Source organism: Canis aureus, chromosome 17, assembly GCF_053574225.1.
Source record: "Canis aureus isolate CA01 chromosome 17, VMU_Caureus_v.1.0, whole genome shotgun sequence".
Classification (NCBI taxonomy): Eukaryota; Metazoa; Chordata; class Mammalia; order Carnivora; family Canidae; genus Canis; species Canis aureus.
In genome coordinates, this window is record NC_135627.1 from 9,679,468 (window position 1) to 9,705,724 (window position 26,257).

The 26,257-nt window shown below is 36.7% G+C and overlaps 1 protein-coding gene across 8 annotated transcripts in view; it reads left to right on the forward strand.

Annotated features, from left to right (window-relative positions):
- The window catches only part of FGF14 (fibroblast growth factor 14), a 614,603-nt gene that overhangs the window by 224,696 nt on the left and 363,650 nt on the right, over positions 1–26,257 (forward strand). For 5 of the 8 annotated variants that reach the window (XM_077855041.1, XM_077855042.1, XM_077855044.1 and 2 more), the window contains one exon: positions 2,284–2,414. The exons of the other annotated variants lie outside the window; for them this stretch is intronic. In XM_077855041.1, coding sequence (XP_077711167.1) covers positions 2,294–2,414 — 121 coding nt within the window. In that variant the 5' untranslated portion in view covers positions 2,284–2,293. The remainder of the gene's footprint in view (positions 1–2,283; positions 2,415–26,257) is intronic. 8 annotated transcript variants of the gene reach the window in all.

Here is a 26,257-nt window from a genome sequence, read left to right on the forward strand (position 1 = left end):
TGGAGGCCCAGTAGTGAAGCATAGAAAACTGAAGAGGAAGTATGCATGCCAAGGCAGAGTGTGCTGTGCAGGGAGAGGGAGCACTTTGAATCAAAAAGGACACTGAAGTTTTAAACTGACCTGGATGAAGTTTTAATAACCGAATATTCTGCTCAGTAGGAGGAGGATTTGACATATCACATTTAGGAATATTAAATAGGAAAATACAAAACTCAAGGGTACACCTTACTGAGATGAGACACTTCAGTAAACTGGTGACAAATGCTAATTTTCTTGGTATCTGACAGAGAAAACTTTTATTTTTTTTTTTTTTTAATTTTTTTTTTTAAATTTTTATTTATTTATGATAGTCACAGAGAGAGAGAGAGAGAGAGAGAGAGAGGCAGAGGGAGAAGCAGGCTCCATGCACCGGGAGCCCGACGTGGGATTCGATCCCGGGTCTCCAGGATCGCGCCCTGGGCCAAAGGCAGGTGCCAAACCGCTGCGCCACCCAGGGATCCCGACAGAGAAAACTTTTAATTGTAAGGTTTCTTATGGTACAAATTCAAAAAAGGAAATGAATTCCTAATAGAAATTCAGTCAATACTGACTATATATTGCAGTTGGCACTTAATTAATCAAATGTGTATTAAATTCTACTGTGGGTCAGGTACTGTGCAGGGTGCTTGACATACAAAGATAAATAAAATAGGATCTTATAAAGTAATAAGCACATAATTATGCCACAGTTTGATGCGTGCTATAACAAAGAAGTGAACAATGAGCTATAGCTCTGATTTTATTATTCATATGACTTCTAAAGATCTAGAATTCCATTGTAGCTTGGTTTCCTGAAAACCCACTGAAGAATAATGGAGAAGATCTGTTATCTTCTTTTGGGAACTATTTAAACTATAATTAATAAGGAATTATGCCATCCATCTCTCAGGTCCATACTCTGAACTGATGTTAATTTCTTCCTGCTGCACATTCCCCATTTGAAGAAGACCTATTTCTCCTTTGAGGCTCACCTGAAGTGCCAGTCCGATGATCTTTTTCTTGATAGTGCCAGATTCAATTAATGCCTCATAATATTTTTTGTTCATAGCACTAATTATTAAATTTACCATATTCTATTATGGCTAGTTTTTTGCATATCATATGAAAACATGTGTGAACTTGAATTTTGTTAATAATGGGAAATAATACAATTTGGATTGGCATTAAATAATTTTATAGTAGTTTCCAAATCTATTAACTCTGACTTATAAAAGTTATAAATCAATTTGTAGATCCACAAATCCAATTTTGGTATCCCTAAAATGGAGTCACTGTTTGATTTCAAAGGTTTAGCTATATTTATATTTTTATTATTCTTCATGAACACCTACTTTTAGTAAGAGCTAAAAGCAAGGATGTGAAGTCAACAAATCCTATGTTTGACTATTACCTCTTTAAACATTAGTTTAGTTCCTTCAGAGCTAGAAAAGTAGAAGAACGATGCTTACCTCAAAAGATTTTTTGTGAGGACTGGATAAGGCAATGTTTATAAATTGCTTAATTCAGTGTTTGGACATAGTAAGAGATTAAGTATTACTTTTTATAACCCCTCTTAAGATTATATATGATTCCTCTTCTCTCTCATTCTATGAGATTTTATGGATTTCTAATGGAGGAAGAAGTAGGTTCATTGATGTGCTTGGTGTGCAAACTTGTATTAATGCCCCTTTCTCCCCATACTTCTGGTGCCCTCAGTGGAGAAGAAAACTGGAAGTCATTGCAGGATAAGAAATCCTAATCTGTATAGCAGTAAATTTGTTCCTTAAAAGAGTCCCAAATATTCATATCATTCTATTTTGAAAACGCCAGCTTCATTTAAACTTTAGCCTACATTTGGGGTTGAGCTGATGCTTAAAATCTTGCAGTATGTTTAGCTACTTAAGGCAGAATTTGTCTTCAAGAAAACGACAAAATGCTGTAGAAAATGAATTTACTCTTTCCAGAAATATATTGCTCACTAACATTCTTAAAGTGGAGATAGTTTACATTAGCATTTCACATACAGTACCTCATTTGATCCATATAAAAACTGTAAAATAGGCAGCACTAAGATTATTAACCACTCAATTGTAGATTAAAAAAGGGAACTTCAAAGAAGGATAGCTATTTGCCCAAGGGCATAGAAGAAGCAAATGGCAGATCTCTGGGGATCTAATCCAGACTTTAAGATCCCCAAATTAGGTTCCTTCTATTTCTACAATGTACTATTATTCTACATATCAATTACCATCTTCTTTATTTCAGTGAAAAATGCATGTGTCTATCAGGAGGTGTTACATATGAAATTCTAGTTCTTCTTCATTCTCCATCAACAGAGCAGTTCCCTATGATGTTCTTTCTCTCTCTTCCAGCCTCAAAATTTGAGAAAATGTCAGGTATGTTTAGAAAAGCTTTGTTTTATTTGAGATAATTCTGAATTCAGATAATCACTTCATTATAGAGGAGAACCTCAGGTTAATATAGCTGGGAGCAAGGAGAGCAGGGACCTCTTTGCTCACAGCAGCTCCACTGAAGCTAGGCACTGCCTGACATTAGTAAGGACCCAGGGCTGCCACAGTGTACGTGTGGGAGGGAGAGAAGTCATATAGAAAGTCAAAAAGTGGTTTCCCAAGCAGCCAAAAACAGACCTCTTGAACAACCCCCTCATATCTTTTAAAATTAAATGTTCAGCAGAACTTGAAACATTAGTAGATTAACATGTCAATACATTTTCCACATCACTGCACAAAGCTAAGCTCTAAGAATAAAATGCACTGTTTAGGTATTTTTTAACAGATTAAAAAAATTATAGGTGAAAGCAGAACATGGCATAACTCTAAAAAGATCTTTCTATTTTGGAATTGAGGTTTTTAGCTATTCATGCATGAGACCCAGATCTGAGCTCGAAAAAATCCTCTGACACCAATGTTACAGGCTGATTTGAGTCCCCAGTTAAGTTCATATATTCAAGCCCTAACCCCTAGTACCTCAGAATGTGACTGCGTTGGACAGAGAATTTTTAAAGAGGTCATTAAGTTAAAATGAGGTCATTGGCATCAACCCTAACCCAATATGATTGGTATCCTTATAAGAAGAGAAGATTAAGATACAGATGCACACACAGAGGGAAGGTGATGTGAAGACATAGGAAGAAAATGGCTGTTTACAAGCCAGTGAGGGAGGTCTCAGAAGAAACCAAACCTGCTGACACCTTGTTCTTGGACTTCCAGCCTCAGGAACTGTGAGAAATAAATTTCTGTTCTTTAAGCCCCCTAGTTGTGGTACTTTGTTATGGCAGCCCCAGCAAACAAAGACAACTAGTGACCAGAAGCCTTGGTCGTGGTGTCTGCAAGTTTTTTTAGGTCTTAAATTTCCAGTGACATGATGACGAAAGGTTGTTGGTAGTTAACACTCATCTAGCTTTGGTGAAGAAAACCACTATTTTTATATTCAAAGGTAGAAAACAAGAATTTCTACCCATTTTCAAGGGTAGGAAACCAATCTGTGTCCCTCAATGTACAGTACGATAGAATATCATACCTATCAGCACGTTTATGCTTTATGTCGGGCAGTGTGAAAACATAGCCTCTGGCTTGGGAATCAGGATTTGCTTAAATATAAATACTGTGTGAACCTGAACTCCTAGATGTTTTCTCCTTAGAGTAAAATGGGCTAATAATGTATTGTAAGGTTGTTGCGAGAAATAAGTGAGCTAATGACAATGAAAACTGCACCATGTCAATGATAAAGTTATATAAATGTAAATGTTATATAAGTATTATATAATAATGTGAGTCATTATTTCACATGGACCCTTTGCTTGACAGTGAAAGTAGAACTGAAGGCATCTGAAACTTAGCTTATCTTCGGCATATGATTTAATGGTAGTGTGGATGTTAGATACCCTCTTTTTTTTTTTTTTTTTTTAACTTTTTGGGAAAGGTTTAAGATGGTGGAAAGGTCCCAGAAAAGGGGAGAGAACATGGGGTTCATAACCTTGCTCTGGATGTGCTGGGCCCCCCAGCATCACATAATCCACATGGCCCACAGCTGCCATTTCTGTTTGGATTTAGAGATTACTCCATGAACTATATTGCTTCTTACAGTGGAAAAGAATACAAGAGTTTGGAAATCAGCATCCTGGTGACCTGTCTCTTGGTGCTCTAACAGAAAAACCACAAAAGGCAATAGAGTTTTTGAATAGTATTTATTTCTCTGCTCCTCCATATCGTAGGGGGAAATTTTTTAAAATAGTTCATCAAGAAACTTTTTTTAGGTGTAAAAGAGCTAAATAGGAAAAAAAATAAGATATAATCCTTACAAGTCTGTTACCTACTGCTAGTGTATCCTTTTTCTTTATATGTTCAACACAAAGTCCTTGCTTTGCTAAATTGCACAGTATAACTAGACAGTTTCTCAGCCTTGGCACCACTGCATTTGGGGCTGGACAATTGGTTGTGGGGGCTGCCCTCTGCTTTGCAGGGTGTTTAGCAGCACCCCTTGTCCACCTATTGAGTGCTAGAACACCTTCCCCTTCTTGCTGTGACAGCCAAAAATGTCTCCAGAAATCACTGAATGTCCCCTGGAGGGAAAAATTCACCCACAATTGAGAGCCATTGTCTCGATCAAGGGAGTGATGCTTTGAGAAGCCCCGGAGAAGAATTTGAGGAGATGAACAGAATAAGAAATACTCTGTATTTGCCCCTTGAGTCCTCCTCCCCATCCAGTGCTGTCTTTCTTCCCTAATGCCTTATTCCTCAACATGTCATGTTTAAGGGAGGCAAGTGTGATGGAGACAGATGGGGCAGGCGTGACCCCAGAGCATGGAAGGAAGACTGTAAGTGGCATTAGTGGGCACATGGAAAAGCCAGTGCACAAGCTAACTGCCCCAGAGAAATAATGGAGCAGTTTACATGATGTTGTTCATCTTTTACATTAAATAGCACATGTAGGACTTCTTCCAGGTAGGTATTATCTTTCTCATTTCATATCATAATATTTACTGCTGCTATTTGAAAAATAAACAAAAGACACTCTGGAAAGCATAGACTGTTAGGGCACCATAAGATGGCAGACCAGCTCACCAAAATCTCAATTTTTCTTAATGAGACCCATGAGGTTCAGTGATGCTAAGGGACTTGGCTTGGGGTCACCCACATGGTTGAGCCACGACCAGCACAAATTTCTCCATTCCACCATCTTTGGTCAGTGCTCTTTCTGCCATCTTGTACTGCTGAAGTTAGGCAGCTTCTTCCCTTCAATTCACAGTCTAAGATAATGGCAGACATACAACTCATGGAGACTGGTTCTTCTACAAGTGTATGAGTAAACGATGATTTTTGTCTCAGAGTTGATTTATAGACTTTTCAATAAAGAGACCTGTGCTTTTTACCACTAAGTAGAAGCTGTTGAACAGGGCCTATAATTCTCTGCCATTTCCAGTAAAGGAAAGGAGATGGTTTAAAGGAACATAACAGAATAGGGTTTTCTTTATTACTTCAATCCTTAATTTGATTTACAAGGCCTTCCTGGATCTGACCTGGTCTGCTTTTGCTGTCTTATTTCCATTTATCTACCTTGTCCTGCCTGGCCACTGTGTCTTTGTCCTTGTCATTCCCCTTTCCTTCCATCAATCAGATTGAAAGTCTCCTTTAAATTTTCAAATTTAATCTCCTTCCTGAGCATGCCCTGCCCACTGGACCCTGACATGATGTTGCACTTTGAGTTTGTGTGTTAATGTTTCCCAAAGTTTTCTCTGTGGAACCAGGTTGGAGATGCTCTGTGATGTAGTGTGTACGTTGGCCCAAGTGTGCACATCAGGGGCTACGGTCTCTCTCTTTCACAGGGTTCCATATGCAGTTGTATAATAAAGGCCTTAAGAAGTGTTGTGGTATAGAGATGTCTCTGACTCACTTTACCTTATTTTTTTCTCAAACCTATTTGCCATCTGTATTAGAGTTCTCCTGAGGAACAGAACCATTAGGATTTCTACCTATATCTACAAATATAAATATGTAGGTATATGATATATATATCTATTATAGATATATAGATATAGATTTATTATGGGAATTGGCCCATGTGATTATGGAGGCTGAGAAATCTCACCATATGCTGTCTGAAAGCCAGAGAACAAGGAAGGCTGGTGGTATAATTTAATCTGAGTCAGAAGGCCTGAGAACCAAGGGAGTGGATGGTGTGGATGGGGAGGGGAGTGATCCCTGGTTTACATCCTGGAGTCCAGAGGTTTGAGAACTAGGAACTTTGATGTCCAAAGGTAGGAGAAGAAGCAAGTCCCGACTCAAGAAGAGAGAAAGAATTCATTCTTCTGTTTTTTTGTTCTATTTGGGCCTTTAATGGATTTTGGATAATACCTTCTCACATTGGAGAGGGTGGATCTTCTTTATTCAATCTACTGATTTTAATGCTAATCTCTTCCAGAAACACCCTCACAGACACCCCCAGAAACAATGCTTTACGAGCTACGTGGGCATCTCTTACCCTGGTCCAGTTGACACATAAAATTAACTGTCATAACAGTTTTTAAAAATAGTCATATTTAGTAGTAGTCAAAGAAACTAGTGTTTCTTAGGATCTAGTATAGGAGACATCATTTTATATTAATAAATGTTTTTGGGCACCTGGGTGGCTCAGTCAGTTAAGTGTCTGCCTTCAGCTCAAGTCTGGATCCCAGGATCCTGGGATAGAGCACCACATCTTCCTCTCCCTCTGCCAGTCCCCCCTGCTTATGCTCTCTCTTTCTGTCAAATGAATAAATAAAATCTTTAGAAATATAAAAAAACAAATGTTTCAAACATCTATTTGTAAGTCAATTGTTTTTAATGACAAGTGGCCTTAGAATTTTTATTTTGACCAAATTATATTCTCAATAATGAGATAATACAGGAAAGGGACTTAACACACAACCTGACACATAGTTGGTACTCGATAAATGTGGAGTATTACTTGTAATAACTGCAATATATCTGTTTTCATGATCAACTTATCATATCTTAATGCATATATTACTGTGCGTGTGCACATACACACGTGCACATGTGTGTGACAATGCAGCACCAACTGCATGTTCAAGGTATGTGCTGGTTAGTGCTGCGAAGTTCATCACCATTTAGATCCAATTTAGAATCTAGTCCAGATAACCAATAAATATTTATTTGTTCAAAATATTATCATGAAAATGGAATGTAGGCCTACAGAGCAAATTGTGCCTTATGAGGCTTTTCTTCAAAACGCTATTCCTAACACACACTTGAGTCCCCACTCTATACGTTATTATGATTTTTTAAAATTTTTTTATAAAGAGCAATATTGACCCAAATTACAAGGAAATTAAAAACACATAGTAAGAAAGTATAATATAAAATCAGATTCAAAAATTCTTCTTGCTTATAATTACTAAGAGAACTCCTGTGATTTTATAATCATTTTTTTTTGCAAAAATAATTCTGATCATTCAAATTTTCAGTTGGAAGTTTTAAAATAACTTGTTTTCCCTTCTAAATTATATTGAATATTAACATAGGATTTTAGAAAGTAATTGAATAGAAGACAAATGAGCATTTTTATGTATGATAAAACTTACATTTCGATGCAAGCACCATTGACACATTATCCATTATAACCTTGGAGGCACTATGCTTGGCAAAACATTTTAATTCAGATTTATTAAATAAAGATTTTGCTAAAAATCACACACCTTCCAGGTCTGGGAGAATTCCTGAGTTTTGGGCATTTGCCAATTTTGAAGAGTAATTATTACTTATATTGTGTGTGAGCACAGCAATTCTCTAAAATCATGGTCTGGCATACAGAATAAACTAAAATCTGCATATTTTTTTCGCCTAAAATTCAACAAGAGAACCAGTTTTGACATGCACAGCCTCCCAATGGGGGCAAGCATGAGATCAAACAGAAAGGTAAATTAAATGACCTTTGACTGCCTTATTCTTTTCTGACTTTCTGGGACCCCTACCCTTCCAGGGAACTGGGCAGAGCAGGACCCTCAGCCCCAAAGACTCTGGGCTCTCATGCAGAACTATTTGCATTTTAAAAGTCTCAATGGGTACACCAATGATTAGTACAAAAGAGTGATATTTTTGATGATACTATTTTTGGCACATGTAGGAAATGTGGTTTTAAAAAGCCCTTTTGATTGATCATCTTTGAGCTCACTCCTCTGTTTTAATATTTAGCACATGATAACAAAGTGCCTGCTTATGTGTTTCTCTCTCCCTTTCTGTCACATAAACTCCTTGAAAGTAGACCAGACCCTACCTTATTCATCTTTGTGTCACACACCTGACCAGTGTCTGGCACATGGAAACGCTGAATAAGTGGATTGCAATCTAAACGTATACATCTGCATATTTATAAAGCCTGGCCTGCTTTCACAATAAGTCCATGAATCTTACCTAGTCAAACTCAGGGCAGAAGGAAATGTGACCTAGAGTTCAGAAAACTCAAAATGGAATCCTATCAGTTGCTTCCTGGCTCACTTTTGGTCAGTCACCTCTCTGATTCTCATTTTCTCCAACTGCTAGTAAAGAGTCTTGACTGGACATGAATACGATGCTTTTCAATAAATGTTTATCTAAATGTGATCTAAAATAATTCAGCAAAGTGCTTTATAGCCACTAAATTATAGCATAATTTATTCTTGGGGGTCACAATGGATGCTCTCTACTCATCACCCAGGTTTGGTCTATGAGCATCATTGTTAACTCTTTTGGTGTCAGAGTTTAAGCCACAAACCACTGGCAGAAGCTTAAATGGAAGGAAGGATTTGTAATTTAAGTTTCCCTCAGCACTTTGGACATGTTCTTTTCCTTCCTGGCGACCATTATTTTGTGTGATGGCCTTTCTTGTGTCCCGGACACATCCATTTTTTTCATTAGTGTTCTTCATGAATGAGTCGTATCATTAGGGCTGGTTTGAAAACATATTTTTAAATTCTTTTTCTTTGAAGCTCATGTTTTGTTTAGTTGTGGTTGAGCATAGGCAGTCATTTGGAGGATTTTTATTATTGTTGAAGCAGTGTGGTGTGGTTTGAAGAACTGGGGCCTGGAAGGTAAGAGTTTTAGCATTGAGTCCCGATGCTGTCACTATATTGCTGTACTCTTATCAATCTTTCACCTCATTGGGCCTCCATTTTTCCACTTATAAGGAACTTGGAAAAGTGTATTTTCTCACCTTGATCGTTTTTCCTCTGTAATCCTATCATAGAGGCTGTTTCAGAAGTATTCATTGAATGAACTGGGAAATTAATGAAACATTTCTGCATGTGGGTTCTCTAGCACATGTGAGAGACAAAGGGCCACCTTTTGGTGTTAGTTTGCAAATAGTGCTATCATGCCCTATTATGCTTATGTTAGAAATAATATGACTTGGATGCCCACCTCACAAAATGCCTTGTCAACCACCAAAATCAACACTTCCTTTCATTAGCTAGTTAATACTTCAAGGCCCTATCAAGAGCTACTAGAATCAATCTAAACTATCATGTACTGAATATAAATTACATGTGACACTGTAAAGACTAAAGTGAAACAGAACAAAACTCTTTTTTTCCCATTGACATTGATAGTCAACATGACATGACTTTGGATAAGCAACCGGGAAGTCTTTGATGACTCACAAAAACAAGACTTGCAGAATATAAAAGTTCCTGTGTAATTGAATTCAGTAATTTTCATGGCTTATCAGAGTGCTAGGTTGGACTTGTTCTTTAATGACACACCTGCTATTTTTCCCTGATGCACAATCTTTGGAGCCTGAGTAGAACATTACTGAAAAATAAATAGGAATGATTTTGCAAGGGTGCTTTCTGGTTTGTTTCATTAACAATAAATGGGTTTGGTATGTCTTGCACTCAAATAAAATAATGTTTATGTACTTCTCTAAATACTCTCCCTTTCTTTTGGCAGGATTTTCTGTTCTAAAAATGTATTAGGGCAACCAAGTACAATGGTTATTTTTATTAATGTACCAATGATTCCTGAAGAGGTTTTTGGGTCTAATGTAGTTCTGGGGAGAAGTTTATCACTTCTGCTGTTCAGAGAGTTATAACTGTCCATTGAAGGGAATGTCATATGTAGAACAGACATGGGTTGTATGACTTAACATGTTTTCAAAACAAAATAAAAAAAAACAACTAAAATTTGCTTACATATAAATAAGAAGTCTGGAGGTAGAGAAGTTCTGGAGTTGGTTAATTCAGCAGCAAAATGACATTCACTGGGATCTGTTTTTTCCATCTTTCTACTCTGCTACATGAGTGGATTGGCTTCTTCTTTCATGATTGCATATTGGCTGCAGCAGATCCTGATGTCACCTAACAATGTCCCAAACACCCTCTCTCTACAGTAGGACTTCTCACATAGCTTACTGGCCAAAAGTGTGTCTCAGGCCAATTCCTAAATCAGTCATTGCTTTACCTTAATTAGGATTCACATAGTAACACTAAAAAGGGCTGTCTCCTCTCAGTGGCACAATTCGTATCCCTATTCATAATACCTTGAAACAAGGTTGAGGTTCTGTTAGAATCGAAAAAAGGTAACAGTAGCTCTTGGCCATTAGGATCATCTGTTACACTAGTCAAAGAGCATAACAAAGTCCAGAAATGCTTATTTTGGAACTTTCATATAATATATTACTGAATTGCTTTGTAGTCATATTTTCATTTTACTTAAAAAGAAATAGGTGGATGATAAATGTTCATAGTTAAAATGGTTTAACTTCTTCTAATTTAGATAATAATTTTAGAATTCCTTTTCCATTTATGCTTGCATGATGTTTATTCAGATGAAAATTGTTTAAAGTACCTTTACCTTCGGTGTTGGTGACTTAAGGTTTGAGTTGCATAAGATCAAGAGTAGAGGACAGGAGCACCTGGGTGGCTGAGTCCATTAAGCATCTGCCTTGGGCTCAGATCATGGTCCCAGAGTCCTGGGATGGAGCCCCACATCAGGCTCCCTGCTCGGTAAGGAGTCTGCTTCTCTTTCTTCCTCTGCCCCCCAACCCAACTCATGTGCTTTTTCTCTTTCTCAAACAAACTAATAAGATCTTAAAAAGAGGAGAGGGCAAAGTGTGCTGGATTGGGGAATGCACTGAAGTTAGAGGGTGTTATTGGGACTTACTGATGAATACTGCACTTATGAATACATGTGGCTTAGCTAGGGTGGTTGGGTGGGCAGAGAATAATGGAAATAGAAATTGGTATCATTCCGTGGTGACACTTATAATTTCACCTAAAGGTTTTCAAATTGTGCTTCAAAAAATAATACAACTCAGAGGAGATGCTTCAGAGATCTTGCTAATATTGTATTTGAACTTATTTTGAAGTGCATCTTAAAGTGTATTTAAAACCATAACAAATACCGCACAGTAATATATCAAATTTTAGCATGGTGGAGACCATGAACTTGTGCTGCCAGTTAAATTATTTTGGTGAGCAAAGCAATTAATGAATGACTCCAGACATAACTGCATATAACTGATTTTCTTATACTGGTATTAATTACAAAATTTGTGATTCTACTGTGGCCTCACTCTTCTTAATTTAGACTTGCACTTATCATGTGTGTATAATGGTACAGTTGCTACTACAATTTATGTACACCCTGTTTAATCCAATGCCAGGCAAGCCTTAGGTACTCTGTGTCATAGCCCATGCACACATTATGAAATTACTATAATTTAGGTGGCTATGTGCATAGTTAAGGCTTGAGTACTGTACTTGTCTTTTGTATTTCTGATGATGTAGTAGTCTCCTGGGGCTTCTATAACAGAATACCATAGACTGGGAAACTTAACAAATTTATTTTCTCAGAGTTTTGGAGGCTGGAAGTCTGAGCTCAGAGTGCTTACATGATTGGGTTCTGGTGTTAGCCCTTTTACTGGTTTGTAGATGGCCGACTTCTTGATGTGTGCTCATATGGTGGGGTGGGGGGAGAGAGACAGGGAGGGAGAGAGAAAGGGAGAAAGCACAAGCAAGAGCTCTTTGGTGTCTCTTCTTCAAAGGTCAGTAATCTCATCACGACAGCCCAACCCTCCTGACTTCACCTAATCCTAATAACCTCCTGAAAGTCTTGAAATATCATCATATTGGAGGTTAGGGCTTCAACACAAAAATTTTGTGGAGATACAAACATTCACTCCATAGCAAATGGTAAAAAATTACTTTAGATGATAGATACTGTAATGATTCCATTTTTAGACAGAACATTTCCCAGTATTCTCCTAAGAGGTTCCTGAGTCAGTAAAATTGAAGAATTTTCCAATTACAAGGCAAACTGTTAGAAAACTATTACCACTTACAGCTACTTACTTGAATAATTCAGGTTTTTTTGTAACTCTCTACAACTAAGATACAATCCAGAAATAAACTGGAAGAATAGACAGAAGGAAGGCTACAGGTATTTCAAATTTTCTTGCAAATATGAATCCTGTTCTCATTTACATATTTTGTAAATAGCCATCATAAATATATATACACATAATAAATTTATATTAATAAAATGCCACTTTAATAATTTTATTTCCTGGACTTATATTTATGTTTCATTGAATAAACAGTGTATAACTATATACATATATATACACATACATATATACATATATACACATATATATAGTTTTTATATTTATATAGTTTGTATTTTATAGTATATATATGTGCATATATGTGCATATATATATATGGTGATCTAACCAAGTGTTTATTTATTTATTTAAGATTTTATTTATTTATTCATGAGAGATACAGAGAGAGGCAGAGACATAGACAGAGGCAGAAGCAGGCTCCCCACTGGAAACCTGATGTGGGACTTGATCCCAGGAACCCTGGATCACACCCTGAGCTGAAGGCAGATACTCAACCACTGAGCCACCCAGGTACCCCTAACCAAATGTTTTAGAAAGAAGATCATGGAGAATTATGGCACAATAGAACCTATCAGAAACTAAATTGTAACATATGATTATTCCTTAAACATAGGGTACACGATGCATAATATTTCGGTTTTAAGACTTGAGGGATTTCTCGTGATAATCTGGACCTCTTCTTTGTAGGAAACTAGTTTCTAATAAATATTGCTATCTTAGAGGAACTGGGTAATCGTATGGAATACATAAATTCAGATACTCCATGTTCAATAGCCAAGACAGGAAATACAAGAATCCTCCAGGCTAGATACTTAAGGCTCTGGAGGGAATCTTGCTGCCCCACTATGTTTGTGCTCTGTGTGTGTGTACATATATACACACACCTACTTATCTATAGCTTACTGGCATATATATGTCATATATATATATATATATAAAACACAGTATTATTAACATTATTATATATATTATGTATTATACACACACACACTCACACACACACACACACTGTGCCCTCCATAGAACAAAATATTTTAATTCATTTGGTGGAGGAAACTCTACCCTTGGGTTCAGATTTGGAGAAAAGCTGTTTCTGAAACATGCTACTTATTTACTGCTTCATGGATGCACATTAACGGGAGGGTAAGTGGGCATCTGTGTCATTACTGCTCTTTCCTGTGCATCTGTCTATGTTGGGGGGACAAATTGAGGTGGCATCTCAAGTTGGAATCAGGCGGAAAGTGACAAAATCCAGAGTACGAAAGGAAACAGCGCTGGAGGAGAGGAAAACATTTGAAGAAGGTATCAGATCTGTTGTGTGTGGAATGGGACCTTTAAAAAAATAATTTAGAATATGCTTTTTGAACAAGCTGAGGAATTTTAGGAAAAATCATTAAAAGTCCTTGTTTATAACATTTAAACTCTGTGTTTTAGACAAATTTCAATAAAACAAAGGTAACCTGTATTTAGATACATTCTTGAAATTAGTGATTTGAAATGTATCAGGGAGCAAATCAAGATGTAAAAGGCAAAGAAACTACACACCCATTACTTTGATCCGATTCACTACAACGCTTTGACTTTTATCACAGAAGTCATATCATCCTTCCATTCACCTCACTCCCCTTTCTCCGCCTGAAGGTGTCTTAGCAAACTTTGTTCTGTAGGCTCTCCTTTATTTCCAGCGGAATCATTGGCTACTAGAAAGGTCTTCTTCCTTGTAAAATACCCGAAAACACAAATCAAGAGAGACATCAAATCTAACCATAGTGATTAATACTTGTCAAATATCTAGGGTGACAAGATTAGGGAGCGTTTGCTTTTTTTTCTGGTGAAGTTAGGTTTCCTCTCTTTTTTTAAGGAGCAAAACAGCTGTTGAAGATGGAGGTATTCAGCAAGCATGACTCAAGCACATTATTGTGTGAAGACAGCAACCAGATCATACCCTATTTTTACCACAGTACCACATTAGCTAAGAAGAGATGCAATATATACCTGATATTTATAAGATTTAGAGTCAGTTTTGTGAACTGTATTATGCTTGATGATTTTGAGAATTACCTCAAAGGCTCACAGTGTGATTTAGACAGCTATGAAAACTTTTGTCAATTTGTGGCATTTTGCTATGTTGCTGTAGCAGTAATTTTATCTTAGTTTATGTTTTGATAACCATTTCACTTCAATAATTTTATGTAAGTCTAAATTTCTGTGAACCATTGGTATTTCTTATTCTCCTCGCATCTATTTTTTTTGAGAAAGAGAGAGAGAATAGAACAAAATGGTCTATGTTTAAATGTGCATATGTTTTGATTTTTCTTCTGAGATTTAAAGAAAACATGCAATATCTTTATATCTTAACTCAGTCACTGTTCCAAATATGGCATTTTGTCATTTTCAAAACCGGTTTCCCAGAAAGCAGCCTTATTTGTGCCCTCTAGTGGTGGATACATAAATTTATGCAGGAAGTTAGAGAAAGCTGACTTTTTTTTTTCTTTTCAGTGCATAATGAATCAGCATCCAAATAGCTAAATACTAATATTAACCCATACACATACTGAGAGAAAAATCTTATGTAATTGAACTTCATGTATTTTTAAAATGTATCAAAATTGTGTATTTAAAAAATAAGCCCACTACTTATCTGACTAGAGAAAGTTCTTGGGTCACAAAAGTCTATTTCCTAATGATTTTTATGGTCCATTTGTCCAGCAAAATGCTGTGATTCTTTGAAAAAAAAAAGTAAGCACACTTTTCACAAATGCCTTTTTATCTTTTTGGAATCCGCTATAGGAAAACTCTCTTAAATTGGTGCATTAATCCAGAAATCATTTCTTATTTTTGTATTGATGAGTATCGTTAGAGAACTCCATGATAAAAGAAACTGTCTTACTTAACATAACAAGAATTGACTCTGGTAGAAAATACCCAGATGGAAGTAGATCCTGGCCTCATGGCTTTAGTAGACTTATACTGGATTAATGCCAAGTTTGTTTTTCTCTTCCTGAAATGCCACTGCTTTCATTTGGGATGTCCATTTTCTTACGTGGCCAAAGTGGATTGGTCCATGAATGGACTCTATCGAAACCAAGACAAACCAACTAGGATCCTCCCCTGGAGTTTCTGAAACTAGAACTGAGTATGGGAACAAGTGCCTTGGATTTATTGCTAGAAATTAGTTACATTTGAAGTATGCCTGCCCACTGTATTCAGGAACTAATGTCTGGCATCTTTCCCTGTGTCCTACCGCTGGAGGGCTACCTCAGTTAATGAAATGCTGGAGGCATTGATGTACCCAGTCCTCTATTGGTGACCATTCCCAATGTTACCACTCTAGCCTTGGATGGCAAGCATCTGGCTTAATACTTTTTTCCATGTAAACATCTAAGGCTCTTCCTTAATTCCCACATTAAAACTAACAATGAGAAATTATGGAAGAGTCTCATGATAATAGGGACAGAAGGATCACCAAAGGAATAATGCACAGCTTTTGATGTGCCATGCTTCCTTTCTCAACTTGGGATAAGCTCCATGTGGCTTTCCACCATAAGAGGTTCCCAGTACTTCAGTGTCTGGCCAACCAGAAGTCCCAATCCTAGGGCCAGTACTTTTCTCCCTTGGTACCCTAGTCTAAGGTATGCCACCCTATCTGCTATGCCACCCTATCTTATCCCAGGCCTCACACCTTTCATTGATGGACAATGAGACCATCCATTGCTTTCAGACAAAGCCTCATCTCACCTGATGAATGTAACCTGAACTATGGCCCTACTAATACAAAGCACAATAGTACAACATCTGTACAATTGTCAAGGTTTGGTTCTCAGATCTGAAGGGTACTGATGTGCGATGACTATACAATTTATCCCCCAAATCAAGACATTTGAGAATAAAGTAAGGGATATTATTAGCTATGCCAGGACAGCAAACAAAAACTGGGGTATATGCATCAGCCTACAAATCTAGGGTGTTAGCTCAGAAAAGTGAGGTTGCACAAGCTTAAGACTGTTCCTTCCCAAGAACTCCTCCTCCAGTGTTAAAAAGTACTGGAGTCTAGTCTTTTTTTTTTTTTTTTAAGATTTTATTTATTTATTCATCAGAGACAGAGAGAGAGAGGCAGAGGGAGAAGCAGGCTCCATGCAGGGAGCCCAACTTGGGACTTGATCCCGGGTCTCCAGGATCCCACCCTGGGCCAAAGGCAGGCGCCAAACTGCTGAGCCACCCAGGCATCCCAACTAGAGTCTAGTCTTATCCAGGACATATCAAACATATGAACAAATACCTTGGTTTCATATTATTTTATTATTATGGAATAATCCAAAGTCTAGACACCTATATGTAGCCTCCAAATTTTCTTGCTCAAATAATTTTATTTATCCAGAATATGTTTCCAGAGGACAAAATTGCAGTTAATTTGTGAAGATAGAAAACACTATTTGGTTGTAAATCTTGGCTTTTAACCGTTCTCAATTATCTTGATTTGATTGTCAAGAGAGAGAGATGTCTGAGATGACTTGGCTTCAACACAAATACATAGAGACCATTGGAAAAACAGTTAAAATCACTTACTAAAAAGTGGCAGATAGATAGCAGGTACTGAAGGAGTGATTGTATGGTTATATAAACCACACAATGAAGCAAGGGCACCACATTAGCATCCAAAATTTACCAGAGTTTAGAAGTGACCTCATTGTTATTTCTAAAATATAATGGGAGAGTGGCCTAGTTTCAGATTCTTATCATTGTCATGAATTCTGTAAGTGTTCTTTGCATAGGTACAGTAGTTCCCCTTATCCGTGGTTTCATTTTCCGTGGTCTAGAAGCAGATGATCCTCCTTCTGTCCTATCACCTGAAAGTTAATAGTACCCTAACACCGTCACAATATCTACATTATTCACTTCACTTCATCTCATCACATAGGCATTTGAACATCTCACATCATTACAAGAAGATGGAGAGTACAGTACAATATATTCTGAGAGAGACATCATATTCACATAACTTTTGTTATGGTATATTGTTATAATTGTTCTATTTTATTATTAGTTATTTTTGTTACCTTCTTACTGTACCTACTTTACAAATGAAACGTTATAATTAATATGTGCCATAATATGGGACAAACAGTATATGCAGGGCTTGGGAGTAATTGCAATTTCAGGCATCCACACTGGGTTTTGGAATGCATCCTAGTGGATGAGGGGAGGCCTCTGTAACCTAATGTCCAAGTATTTATCCTTGCCTTATCAAAGACTCCTAGCTTGTCTGAAGCCAAGTATGGGAGACAAGAAGGAAATGTCGCTGGATCATTGTTTTATTTTATTCTCCCATAAACCAAAAATATATGAGACATGATAACAGTTATGGAGAAAAAAAGTTACTTTTTGGGTAGTTTTTATATGTGTGGGAGGGTTCAATAACTGGACATAGTAAATTTTCATATTCATATCAGTCATTCTTACTTTGTATTATTTCATGTGTTCAAGCCTGTGGATTCATTTTATAAATCTTGGCTTTTTTTTCTTAGAATTTATTTATTTAATCTGTGGGCTGCTTTATAGTTAGGCTTGCTGACTATGTTGATCCTAGGAAAACTAATTCTTCCAGCAGGACCATTCTTGTTGCTATAGTACTTTTTACAATCAAAGCTTTCTGAATAAAGGGGCCTATTTTCAAAGCAATGCCATGGGCATATTGGAACTGATTATTTTTTTGGATTTTTGTCATTGTTGTTATTAGTGGAGTGGGGGGAGGTGTATAAGCATAACAGTCATGAGCTTAAGCTTGAAATGAGATTACCTGAGTTCAGTCTTTAGTTCTGCCACATAATGACCATGGACATGCTACTTGAACTTTCTGTTTCTTAGTTTCCTCATTTATAAAACAGACACAATGAAGATAATGATAGAACCTGCTTCATAGGGTTGCTGTGAGAATTGTATGATATAAAAGACATATAATGGTTAGTGCAGTGTTTGGAGTTTCATAAAATGCTTGACAAATGTTAGTTGGTGGTGTTTGCATTCCAGATATGAGTGATATTTTTATTTTTTATGTTTTTTATTTTTTATATTTTTATTTTTGAGATATAAAATGATAGCTGTTGATATGGGAGTTGAATTTTAAAAAACTATCATTGGCTAGAGAGTTCTGAGTTATGATATATTTCACTTTTGGAGATCTTACTTTTGAGGAACACAGCTCTGCAATGCAAATGCATTGAGACATCATCATCATCATCATCTAAAATAAGAGAAAAGAATTACAACCAGACTTATTTAAAATTTCACTGAAATTGAGCTTCGAATCCCGCATGTAGAAAAATACTGTTTACAGGCAGTTTTCCAAATATCATAGACCCCATTATAGACCTGCCATCCAAAGTTCTAGTATCTTCCTCATTTTTATCTCTCTTTATGCTACTTATAATAAAAAACAACCAGTTAAAGGAGTTTTTAATGAGAATTCAGAATATAGCTTAAAGTTTTCTTGTAATTGCTTTCCTGCAAATGTGGTATGTGTCCATGTGAGACATGTAGAAACTAAATGCTGTTGAGCTTTTTAATGGTGCAGTGGACTTGGTTTTAGATGAGTGGCTTGATACCAGATATCAGTTGGGTCAGGTGGGAGCGAGGATTCTAAGATGAGACAATTGTCACTTATTTTTTTTAGCATGTATGCAAACAGTTTCTAGGAATTTTTTTTTCCTGTGCTTTGTTAGTTCAGAGAAACTTGGCCTAAGCATACATGAAGAGGTTTGAGCTGAAGGATTTAGCTATGTCCAGGAAACATTTGTGCCAGCAGAGGTAGGTATTTGTTTCATTTAATGTTAAAAATTCTCAATTTCAGCAACTTTGTAAAAGATAAGCTCAAATTCTTGATATTGAGTTACCGCATTTCAGATGCCATTTCCGTCATTACTAAGAACATTCATGACTTTATACTGCTGAGCTTCAGCACGGGCCTCCAGACAGCCACTACCACTGAGCCCAGCTTGTCACTGGAGAGGAGACCTCTTTGCCAGGTTACTCTGTGAGCTGGTTCTCACAATTCCTACTCTGAGGTGATTGTGATTATTAACTATGCTGTCTGCAAAGGCCTATGTCCTAAGACAGGCTAAATAATATTTGATGCCCATAATCACTTTAATTACTGAGTTTCCAAAGGGAGCATAGATTTGTGTCTTACAGAGATGCCCATCATAGGTATTGTTTTGTCTACTAGACTTGATTTTTGCCAAGTGGCACATGCATTCCTGTGCCATAGAACACATTCAAGGGAAGCTCACAGATCTGGTCAGATGATGCTCCTTGGGGTCTTCCTTCCTAAGCATGAGAAAGAGTAAGGAGGCATGGAAGCCAGGACTGCAACAATGCAGAGCTTGACTTCATGTTTATATAGCCTCCTGTCTAGCCTCCTGTCTCCTCTTTGGAATGCATCACGCTTGCTTTTTTTCTGATGAGATTTTAATCTTCCCCAGGCAAGGATGTGTCTTATTTGTGTTTGATATGCAATAGCTAGCCCAGTGCCTTGTTCAATCACACAGACAACGTGAGAGTTTTAATATAATTGATATTGCACCGGGAGAAAAAGGATGACAAAATAAACTGGTTTATTGTTCATTGCTTTTAGGTTTTTTTGGTTTTTATTTTTGTTTTGTTTTGTTTTGTTTTTTTTGATGCTTCAGACATTTGCTTAATTTATGCTTTTTCAGAAAGAAATCAAGGAAAGTGAAGTATGTCTGATTTCCCTTAATAGATAGTAAGGAATCCTGTAGACAGTCTATCCCCCGTGCACATGGCATGGGTATTAACCCTCCATGCACAAACCAGGGAACTCCCAACAAGGTATCCTCTGGCCAACACTGCTGGAGGCAAACAAAACTAAAAACATGCTTTCAGTGAAACCAAATGAAAGTTTTAACTAGTTAATCCTGCTTCCCATTCAAGTCAATTGTCAGTTAACAACTGATCAGAGAATATTGGGACTATTTTCATGAGATGTTGAATTCCGTGAATCATGATTGATAGATTAGAATGAATTTTTTTCTTTCCTTGGGAAATGCTGCCTTCTTTCTCAATTTCCATTTCTTGTGTTTCTTTTACTTTATATAGACCTCTATAGAGAAGTCTTTTAACACATGTATAGTCTTCTGTAGCAAATATGGATATGTAGATATATAGTGCTATAATATATATACTCTTATACATAAATATTATAGAAAACTGATTTGGCATGGCCTACATTAATAGTCCATTTTAATAAGTCTGTGATTCTCTTTTATTTTTTAAAGCATAAGCTAAAAAAAAAAAAAAAAAGCATAAGCTAATGTTCCTATATACCTTTTCAATGCATGCTTGTTTAATTAGGAGAAGCAATTCCAACCTGGTCATGTTATTCCAAATTTTATATAATAACTATTAACAAAGAACTATTGAAATAGTTTGTCAGATTAAAAGCAGTGCAGACATAGAATCGCAAATAAAAACAATTATTTTAAACGAACTCTTCCATTAAAATAGCATTGTGCTATACTTGTGGGAAATAGTTGGTGAAAAATAACACGTTGAGGGTAGGAAATAATGGCCAGCAATTCATTTCAATGTAATTGTAGGAGATAGAAGAGAAAGGCCTTCTGTTTTGATGGTTTTGATAGCAGATGTTTCAAAGCTCCCTGCTGGCTATGTTTTCAGGGATAAATGCGACTGCTCAAATGGAAATATATTTAGGTCAACAAAACACCTGAAAGTCTTTTTTAACAGTTCTACAAAATGTTTCATTGGTTGCTTTTAGATTTATATAAAAGGTACATAATGTTATCTTTAGTCAAAAGTAAACCCTCTAAGGGACAGAAAACTGCTTGTAACTTTTAAATAAAGGGTTCCTGGAGCCTGTGTATCTGTACCCGTCTGTGTGTTGCCTACTGTAGTTTGGACCTCAGATTTAGTTAATCATGCTCTGAGTTTAATAGCTGTATATTAAAAATTGTCTTTGCAAGGTCCCTCATTTATCTTATTTATCTGATCTACCTATCATCTACCTACTTATTTTCTCCTAATACACGCATTCATTGCCCTTACATATACCAATATGTAATATTCTGTGTGTATATGTTTTAAATTTAAGAAGTAGTATTAGGCTACACATTTCTGCCGTCCCCTCCCAATGTTATGGTTTACTATCTTGCCATGTTGCTCTCCCTGCCTTTCTGCTACACACTGTTGTAAAGTGTGCTTTCACTACTTCCTGCTGTTCAGCCCCCTCACAGTAGACCCCAGGGCCAGCTCCCCATTCCCACATAAAGGCCAGGGTGAACATATTCATCCATGTCCCTGATGAAATTTGTGAGATCTCACATACTTTTGGCATACATAGCCAGGAGTAAGATTGCTGTACCTTAAGGCAAACAGATTCCTCATTTCATAAATCCTGCCAATTTGGTTTCCCAAATGGCTGCCCAACTTTATAGCCACACATGCATAAGTGTTCTTGACTTTTCATATCTCTAATAATAGCTGATAATATCAACTTTTCTAAATCCTATTGTTTTGATGAATGTAATGTGTCCTTATCTTTCACTGTTGTAGTTTGTGTTTCTGTGATTACTAGTGAGTTAGAGTATTCAGTTCTGTCTTAAGTACTGGGAGAAATATAAAACAAGATGTGGGATCTAATCTAATAAAGCCTAGAACATGCTTGAGGATTAGCAGAAATGCATATAACAAATTAACAATCCCTGTGGCTTTAAATATTCCAGGATTTGGGAGTATGAGATTAATCCATATGGTAGTATTTGATCAAGACTTCCTATAGAAAAATGGATCTGGATGTTGCAATGGTTTTGAGAAAAGAAACTAATTACAGGCCAAATAACAAGAATGAGATCATGAAGATGAGAATGAGTGTGTGTCTGGGAAGGTGAGCAGACAGGCAGGAGAGTAGAGGACTAGGGTAGGAGGCATCATGAGGGAATCCCAAGTAGGAGGAAAGAGGCATGTGATTGAGGGAATTGAAAGCTTTGTTTTCAACTAAGTATGTTAAACAATGGAAGCTAGTGTGGTTTCTTCACGTGAAGGCATAAAATTAATAGAAATTTGCTTTTCCTCCCAGGTTTGAAAAACAACTAGTTCTGTGATGCGTTTCCTCAGGGATAGGGGATGTTTCACAAGTAGCAAGTATGCCAGCAATATAAACCAATTTGTAACTCCTCACTTTCAGAGATAACTTAGCCTTCTGTACCTGTTGCTCTAGGCAGAAATATAAGGTGGACAAAGGAAAGGATGCCTGTCTAAATGAGGCCATCAGAAACACATCAGTTATAGATTTTGTTTGTAATTTCAGTTAGTTCTAAATTGCCCTCTTTGAATGTGTTGACTCTCCACAATGCAAGAATGCAGCTCATTTTACTATGCATATATTCATTTTGTGTAAATTCTATCTTAGCAAGCAGGAAACAGGGGCAAACATATTTCATTGTTCTGGGACACCATTGACCTTTTCCACAACCTTTCAGAATAAAATCCCTAAGCATTTGCTCTGTAATTATAGTTTACAGGTATAGTGGATTTCATCCTGCAGCCTAACGAGGGCCTAGCCTTTCCTCACAGAAGCTTACACATATATGCACCCAGCTTTTTGAGTGCTTTAACAATTTAGGTCAAGACAGGTGGGCATGATGTTTGCAAGTGTCATTTAAGGGCATTTGATTTTCCCTTGTTTTTACTCCCATTTCCTTTATACTGTGGTAGGTAGAATAATATTCCCAAATATATCCTTGTCCTAGTTCTCAAAACCTATGAATATGTTTGATTACATGGCAAAGGGAATTAAATATGTAGATAGAATTAAAGTTGCTAATCTGCTGACTTTAAAATAAGAAGATTAGGGGCACCTGGTAGCTCAGTGGGTTAAGCCTCTGACTCTTCATTTTGGCTCAGGTCATGATCTCATGGTCATGGGATTGAGCCCTGCATAGAGCCCTACATGGAGCTCTATGCTCAGCAAGGATTCTGCTTGAGATTCTCTTTCCCTTCTCCTTCTACCCCTTCCCTCCTAAAATAAGTCGATAAATCTTTTCTGAAAAAGTGAGGATATTATCCTGGATTACCTAAGTAGGCTCAAACGAACCACAAATGTTCTTAAAAGTGGGAGACAGGCAGATAAGGAGGTCAGAGTAATGTGATGTATACACAATTTGACTCATCATTTCTGGCAAAGGTGGAGGAGGGACACAGCTAAGGAATGCAAGCAGCCTCTAGAAGCTTGAAAAGCCAAGGAAACCTCCTCTTCTCTAGAGCATGAAAAGGAACAGAGATCTACTGACACTTTGACTATGTCCAATGAGACTTATTTTGTACTTCTTTCCTGCAGAATTGTCAAATAATAAATATGTGTGGTTTTAAGCTGCTATATTTGTGGTAATTTAGTAAATGAGCAACAGAAAACTAATACAATACTTTATTACTTTTTGGGGGGACCAAAGAAATATGTTGTAGCCTAATAATATATTTGAAATGGAGAACTTCAGCTTGCCAGATTGTCCCTTAATCCATTGTTAGTAAGAATTCATAATAAGAATAATGTGTTATTATACATATTGTGCTATTGTCTTCCCAAAGAGAATGGTTAGCAGATATACTTTATAAGGAATTGATGAATGGAAATATTTATGTAATATACATTTCTTCACTGGTGACAGAGATAGAAATCTATAGTAATCATGATGGACTTTCTCCATGTTTTGGTAAAAGGAGATGATTTATGCCTGGTTAATAGTTTCTCCATTCTGGAGTTTTTCTAAGCAGATACAAAACTACATCACAATGACATTATTAAGGAAGCTCAATATTCAGAAATTAGTTCAATGTGGATTATACAGATTCCTTAAAGGGAGGGGTTGTAATTTTCAAATTTTAAGAGGACTCAACATTAATAAAAGCCTGCCTAGGGCCAGAGAGAATATCATTAATGTCTTCCAACCTAAGTCACTTCTTTTTAGAAGTGAGCACCTATTTTTCTTTCCACACACATTGACCAGTGATCTTGAGAATAGATTTAAGTTTTCTGTTTGCCTTCGACTCTGCAAAATTGAGATGTTATCAAGTGTTTATGGGTGGTGAGAAAGGGCTTTTCCACAATCAGCAGTCACCTTAAAGTGAGTCATGTGGCCCATCTTTGTTAATAAGTCTAGTAAGATTGATTTACTAGAACTAATTCAAAGTTCCTTTCTATGAAACTTGAATTCAGAGTCAAAGTCAAATGAGGATTATAAAATTCTCTTTAGTTTTCTATTAACAGCAATGCTTTGGAGACTAAGGGCCTCCTGTCTCCCACTTGGCCAGCTCTCTTGTCAGACATGGTCATATTTGACCAACTTCTTACAGAAGCCAGAGTTTATGATAGGCTGACTTTCTCTGTAAGATAGTAAGGGGTAATAATAATAATAATAATAATAATAATAATAATTGCTAACAGCTGTTGAGCTCCTACTATAGGCTACTATTCCAAGGATCTCCCTCTTAACAACCTTATTAGGTCAGGTGATCTCATAATTATCCTTTTTACAGATGAGAAAACCAAAGTACAGAGAAGTCAAGCAACTAATCCAATTTCCCTTGTTTGTAAGCAGTGGAGTCCGGATTTCCTATTTAGTGGTGTGAGTAAAGACCACACTATTGATCACTACATGATGAGTAGTGGCCTCTCATGGATGGCCTCTCTAGGACAGCTGAGGTGGGCAGTGTTCACAATGCAACCCTTCTCTCTTGGTGAGGGAATCAAGTGTTTCCTCATCATTGCAGAGGGAGGTGGAGGAATAAACACTAGAAAAGCAAACAGGTTAGCCATGCTTGTTTGTTCTGTCGTTTATAGTAATAGACACATGGCAGAAGAAAACTGAGACCACAAAATGTAACAGGTCAGGAAAATAGTTATTACTGTTTACTCGTAGCTCTGCTGGCAATCCTACTGTAAGCATCATTCTTTATTTCTTTAGTCTCTCCTTCATGCAAGTCATTGGCACTGCTCAGTGGTGTGGGAATTTCTCCCATTTTGCCTTGCCCAGAAGGAATCTGGGTCAACAAACGTTTCATGAGTTTGACAGTTGTGACCAAAAAAAAAAAAAAAAAAAAAAAAATAGAACTTTAAGAAATTAAATGTTTTTAAATAATAAAACCATAAGCATTAGTGATTCTGATTCATTGTTTCTTGTTTTGAATGTAAAGAAAATTTATACTTATGATGTTTCATCTGATTTCCTTTATGATGGAGAAGTATCACAGAATAAGAGTTAACATAATGGACTTTAAATTTGGGCAAACTGGGAATCAAAATCTTGCTTCACAACTTAGTAGCTATGTGCCCTTGGGTAAGTTCTTTGACTTTTCTGAGACTTCACTGTAACCTGAAAAGCAAAAATGATAATACTTAGCTCAGAGGTTTGAAGTTAAAATAAGAGATAATATGTATGAAAAACTTGGTCTGTAGCTTAGTACAAAGACATTCCTCAATAAGTAGATGTTCATTATTTTATTAATTTTGGTCCTAATTTTTACTAATCTCTCTCCTGATGAGATGCACAGAACTTTATTTAAAAGAAAATATAAATTTATAAATATAATATCATAATGTTATATATTTGAGGAATGTTTGGGCAGGCAGCCTGGTTTGGGCAGGCAGCAATGGAAAGCATTGAATAAGTCACCAAACAATGAGTCATAGTGTAGAAACTGTAGTACTTTGAGCAAATCATTTTAGTCACTAGGGCTCTGAGTCTACCTATATGATATCAGCAGATTTTCTTTAGGGGTTTCACAGAGTTAGGATTTACATTCTAATTTC